Here is a 6,151-nt window from a genome sequence, read left to right on the forward strand (position 1 = left end):
CTAACTTAACAGTAGATTGTACATAGCCTTGATGGTAGGTACAAGCCAATAGAATGACTCAAACTAAACCAATAGGGTTTACACTAAAGCTATATTTAGATGGCAGGGAAAAGTTAAGTATAAGTTTAAGGTATTTGGTGGAACAAAATCTTGATAACTTTTGTTATGTAGCAAGGTATGTATATACATGTAACATGAATCTTTTGCAAAATCGGGAGTAAAAAAAATGTTTTCCTCCATCTTCTCCACCTGCCCTACAGGCTTCTCTCGCCAAGCTGGGCGACCTTCCCAACATCCTGCAGGACATCACAGCAGCCTTGAAGAACCCCACGCCTCTCAGGGAACAAGTCCGCAAGAACTATGAGCGATTCAGCTCCACCCCCAACTTCCACATGGGCAGCGTGCCGCACAACCTGTCCCGAATATTCGAGGACGCGGACCTGTCCAGCGTAGGGGAGACCCCAGCCCAGGCGACGCCACGTATGATCCACAAGCCCCCCGCGGGGAGCGTGATAGTGAACCCGGGGGCACAGAACAGCAGTACAGGGTCCCCCTTGTTGAACGGACGGTCGGGGTCGCCGTTGGCGAGACTGCAGGCTAACGAGAACGGAGACAAGGAGGCAGGGAAGGTACCCATTTCTATTGGAAGTCTGTCGAGTATCAGGTCATCGGGCAGACGTTGCCCGAGCCCTGGGCTATCGGGACGGTCAGGCAGTCAGTCTGGTGGTGGCACCATCGCGAATGGACATGTGACGACGGGATCGCAGGTAGGGAACGGCAGCATTCCCAGACCGAACAATCTCCCGCTGGGTCCGCTGTCATTCTCTAACCCGGTGTATCAGTACCCGACCAGCCCGGTACAACAACAACAGCAGCACGCCACACCAACCAGCATGGACTACACGTCAAGTGACAGCCTGAGCTCTGTGAACAGCTCGGTGCACAGCTCGAATGTCAGCAGTAACGATGAGGACAGCAGCGACGCAAGCACTCCTGTCAACTCTATCAAAATGTTGCACAACCGGACGGGCTCACCGCAGTCGAGAAACAGGCTGAAGGGCCCGGGGGGTAACTCCAAACAGGACTTCCTCGCCAGAAACGACCACAGTCGGAGAATGGAGGAGTTGGCACAGAGACTGCACGAACAGAGACCCCGTGCCAACTTCAGCCCAAGAACTCAGCGGTCGCAAAAGGCGAGCAGCAACTCCCCGCTCGTGGAAAAGAGAGACCTGACCGTCTCTCCGCCTCCATTACCTCCACCAATCAAGGAGTCTTCAATGGATTTTTCATCTACAAAGGAAAGTAGTGTATCGTCTGGAGCAAGTAGAAGAGACTTAGCTGGGTATGCTTCCTCCTCCACACCTTCAAGTCCCATGAACGACCTGACATCGCCTTCCTGTGTGACCACGCCCTCACCTTTAACCCCGTCGTCCGGCCGACCGTCCCCGCTACTCGCTACAGTCGAGTCTCGCATGCTCCCGTCGCTGCACCAGTCCGCCATGGTGAGAGTGTCGCACGGGCCGCCACACGAGAGAACTGTGCACGAGTATGCCATGAGGCAGTCCCCGTCAGAGCAGTCGCTATCCAGAAGCGACTCCAGTCGTGGGCCTGTGCCAGCGAACCCTGACGCCCCCACGCCACCGCCGCGGGCAGAGTCCCTCCCTGCCTTCGGTATGACGAGAGTGGAGTCGAGAAGAGCGACGCACTCCCCCGTCCCCAGACTCACCCCCACCCCCGCTCCCAGGGTACTCCCAGCAGCCAGCTCTGCAGACAAGGAGCCCAATGGGAAAGCTGATGAACAGGTTAGTATTTCCCAGCTTTTTTTTTACATTTTGTGGCTATAATTTTAGACTTTTCTTGCTTTACCAAGTATCTCTACCCTTGTACTTGCTGTAGAAAGTTGGCGACACTGACTATTGTTGGCATCAAGATTATGATATTAAAAGTAAAACTTAAATGATAAGTCAGATACTCTGACATGATGTTTTTTGCACATGGTGGTGGAGAGCTAAATTACTGCTTGTAGTTAGTCAGGGGTGTCTGGAAAGCTTAGTTCCAAACAGGGCAAGCAGCACAGAAACACAGGCTAAGTGTGGCTGCAACCACTCCACAATAGGGGTGGTCAGGTCTCCTCTTCTAACTCCCACACCTGCACCTTCCCCCCTGTGTATGTAGATAATGGAGCTGAAGGAGATTTTGGCCAATGTAGAGCTCCAGGTTCAAGAGTTAGAGGACCTTCTAGTTCAGCAACGGGAACGGTACTCGCAGCTCTCTGCAGGAAACTTATGACACGTCTCCTTGCCAAGGTGGATCATTCGCGCTCTGTACAGACAGGGTTACGGCAGAACAGTTTGTTCCTAAAGCCAAGGTGTTTTTTGTGGGAAGCGTGGATTGGTGGAGGGCTGTGGGTTTGGCTGCATGCTTGGTCGTGACGGTTTTACACCCTCTCTCTTGCAGCATGCAGACTTCTGCAGAATGCACACTCATCCTTGCCTCTTGTCTTCACTGTGCTGGCCACTCTTTTACTATGGGAAGCAAGGGAACACCAGTGCAACAAGCAATTGTTTTGTTACATGTCATAATACCATTGTGAAAGCACCACTGCACTTTTGAACAGACCTGAACTCAACTAGCAAATGTCATCACTCAAAAATAAGAATGACGTCCAATTGCAAAAGCATGTAGTACACAAAATCGACTTGATTGGTCTGTTGTGGTCACATGACTTGTGGTTGGTTGAATTGAGATTTGAAATTTTAATTGGCTGAAGAGTCCGTGATGAGAAATGAGAGTGTGATCATTTCTAGTTGTTGGTCTGCAAGAATTTTCAGTGTGCTGTGGCACATTTTTTTAATACTCTGTTGAGAGAGAAGGTGTTTAATTGAGAGTATGTCTTTGTTGACACACTGGAACTTTTGTGTTCACCACAGCACGAAGCAGAGATTGCTCAGCTCAAGATGAGACTCCTAGCAGCTGAGGCTCAAACTGCAGAAGTAGAGAGGCGAAGAGAGGAGGATAAAGAGAAGTATGAACGGGATCTGGCAGCATGGAAGAAAAAAATGGAAGAGGGAGAAGAAAGACTGAAAGGGCAGCAGGAAGAGAAGGATGCACAGATGAAGAACATCATCACACGGTAAGCTGCAGTTCAAAATTAGTTCTTTTACCTCCTCATTCATACTAATTATACATGTGTGTATACTACATAAATAAGTATACATGATGCATCTGTGTTGTGTTGCTCTTTTTTAAATGTTTTGAAATGTATCATTACTGACATTTCACAAGTCATGTGCTTTGAATATAACTGAGAACTACATTGTACCTACTGTATAACTATTTGTACCAATTGTTGTCAGTTCGTCATTTGAAACTACTGTTGTGTTAAAGTGCATCTGCTCTTCAACTGTTATCAGTGACCCAAAAGTAAAATAAACATGTAGTTTAAGACCTTGTGAAAGTCGCTGTACTTTTGTTGTGTCAATAAAATTTTCAGCAAAATAAATTAAGCTCCCTCTTTCCAGCAGAGCTAAGATTAAACTGTTCTGTCCTTCCTTTCAGGTTGATGTCAGTAGAAGAAGAGCTGCGGAAGGAACACCAGGAGATGCAGCAGCTGGTCGACGCCAAGCAGCGCGTCATCGAGGCGCAGGAGAAACGCATCCAGTCACTGGACTCTGCCAACGCCCGGCTGCTCACCGCCCTCAACCAGCTGAAGGAGAAATACCACCACCACATGAAGAACGCTGCCAACAACTCCAAGCCATCCGCCAAGCTGTCCGTCACCGAGAACGGGGAGTTTAAGAACAGTAGCTGCTAACCTGTGGTAGATGTCTGTTGCTGTATGTGATATCTGGAGGATTTACTAAATTTAGTTAGTCATGAAAAAGAAATATTTCTTTTGCAGGCATGGCAAGTGCGCACGGTAAATTTTATGGAAGAGCGTAGAAGTAATGATGGTTGAACTTTTTGGTTATTTCTGTTGCAGGCGCAGGGATTGAATTGAAAGCATAATAAGCGAGTGGAATGGTTACAGAAAAATTGAACACTTTGTTCTTCAAGTCCATATGATCATGATTGAAAAATCATTGAAAAAAAAAGCTGCCAGAAGTATTTATGAATCAAGTACTATATATTTTGCCCTTGACAGTGAAACCAGGGAAAAGCCATTTCTCTTGAATGAAAAATCATTGTGCTTTTGAAAATTGGTCAGTTGTTATCACATTTTGTGAAAAATAATCAGTTATCAGGAATAGTTAATTTACAGTGGACTTGTAGGGGCTGCCATTGAGTTGGTCAGAAAGATTGAATGATGAATGGAGGAAACAGGTCTCATGTTATTTGTCATGAAGTAATCCCTAAATTTATTCTCAACATCACTGCTAACACTGGAAGAAAATTTCAACATTAAGGCATCACATCTGTTGTCTCGTGTATATATATGATCGAACCAGACTTCTTGTGCTATATTAGTGTGAGATACTGAGTACATTTGTACAGTAGTTTTCTAGACATTCAAGGTGGTGCTACAATGTAGCTTGGCTGAAATCGTTTTCTGTTCTTCACTGAGCTTTGTGTTCTTTTGTAAGTACAGATACAGACATTTAAGCACTACTTCTGTGCTTTGGCTGTATTTTCTGTTGCAATTTTTGTGTTGGTTTTGTTTTGTTTGTGTGCTGTGACTATTGCTTTTGGAGATGCCCCAGACTCACTGAAAGTGCAGACTTACAGTACCTGAAAGTAGACTTGACTGTAAGGAGGCGACAACCTTTGTTAATCCTAGGAAAAGACTCCCTTTTTCCTATTTGTAAATGAAAAGATGTATATATACTACTTAATGAAATTATGTCTGCTTATGGATTGTTTGTCCGCTGGACAGATTGAGTCAGTGGAAGTTGATATAACAATAGATGAGGAGATATCTGTGTACAGTAGATCTTTTGTTAAGTATTATTTTGTTGAGAACAGTGTTTCTCAGAGAAAGGATATGTACATAGTAATGTGCCTTTCCCCCTATGCAGTGTATACTTGATGTTTTGTTTCTAGCTGCATCTTTTCCAAAAGTAGAATCACTACTTATTGTCAACGATGGTTTCATCACATTTTTGTTTCTAGTCATCTGTAATTTTCTGAAAAAAAAAGTCAAAATTACACAAATGTTTTTCATTGGTCAGAAGAAAGTAATATTAATTAGTAAGAATTGATGCATATTTAGAAGAAAAACAGTTACTGTAGCTCTATCTTAATACCAAGAAGGAATTGCATAATTGCCACCTTAGAACATGTAATCACTTGACTGTAAAATCCAAAATACTGTATTCTCTGTACCATACATGTACGTTTATTCCTATAATGCATTGGTAAAAGCTGCTCCCAGCTCTTATTGGTGCAACTTGTTTTATTTATCACATCGATCCCAATGTTTTGTTTTCCTTCAAGAAAGAACTGAAGAAACATGGTGCACTCTGTCTTACCAAACATGTCCCATGTATTTGAAATATTGAACTAACTGGTGACAATAATTAGGAACAGAAATCAAGGATCTTTACTACAACAACAGTAAGGGAGATGTGTGATATTATTGAAGGTTTGTACAAAATAATTGACTTTGTGGAAAAGAAGCCACACTGCTGGTTTTGTTGATGTACTATTGGGACACTGCCGTTCGGTTATATTGTTACTCTAATGATCGGATTGATGCAAATTGCATTAAATTATGTCTTGCTTGTGTACAGTTTAAATTATCATCACATGATGTCATACCATGGAATAAATGACTCGAACACACCAGAGAATGTGTATCTCCTTTGTCTTTATTTGTACTCAATTTTGTACACACGGTCCAAAAACATTTCTGACACATGCTAGTATTTCTCTGTCAAATTCTTTCCCCTGAAACGCTTCCATTTTTATTGCCAATTTAGGGAAACACGTGACAAATCTCACAGTTAGGCACTTGGTGTTGTAATCGCCCCGTATTGGGGTAATAAAATTTATATTTAGGCTCCTAATGTAGGACGAGAACGTGAGCAATATTCCTCAGTATGTACACTCTTTGTTGAATCCATGGGAATATACATAATATATACACTTATCTCTTTAAACTGTGGAAAAGCCTTGAGATATAAAAGCATCATGTCATCATATATGATACATG

At 43.8% G+C, this 6,151-nt stretch overlaps 1 protein-coding gene across 7 annotated transcripts in view; it reads left to right on the plus strand.

Annotated features, from left to right (window-relative positions):
• Positions 1-5,789, plus strand: part of LOC109484449 (ras GTPase-activating protein nGAP-like) — a 64,786-nt gene extending 58,997 nt beyond the window's left edge. For 6 of the 7 annotated variants that reach the window (XM_019787704.1, XM_019787707.1, XM_019787709.1 and 3 more), the window contains 3 exons: positions 261-1,802; positions 2,931-3,133; positions 3,559-5,789. In XM_019787704.1, the coding sequence (XP_019643263.1) occupies positions 261-1,802; positions 2,931-3,133; positions 3,559-3,814 (2,001 nt within the window). In that variant the 3' untranslated portion in view covers positions 3,815-5,789. Of the gene's footprint in view, positions 1-260; positions 1,803-2,175; positions 2,307-2,930; positions 3,134-3,558 lie in introns of those variants that run through there. The other variant, XM_019787711.1, reaches the window with a different exon arrangement.
• The last annotated feature ends 362 nt before the right edge of the window (positions 5,790-6,151 follow it).

The sequence above is a fragment of the Branchiostoma belcheri genome, unplaced genomic scaffold, assembly GCF_001625305.1.
Source record: "Branchiostoma belcheri isolate BF01 breed outbred unplaced genomic scaffold, Haploidv18h27 scaffold7, whole genome shotgun sequence".
Lineage (NCBI taxonomy): Eukaryota > Metazoa > Chordata > Leptocardii > Amphioxiformes > Branchiostomatidae > Branchiostoma > Branchiostoma belcheri.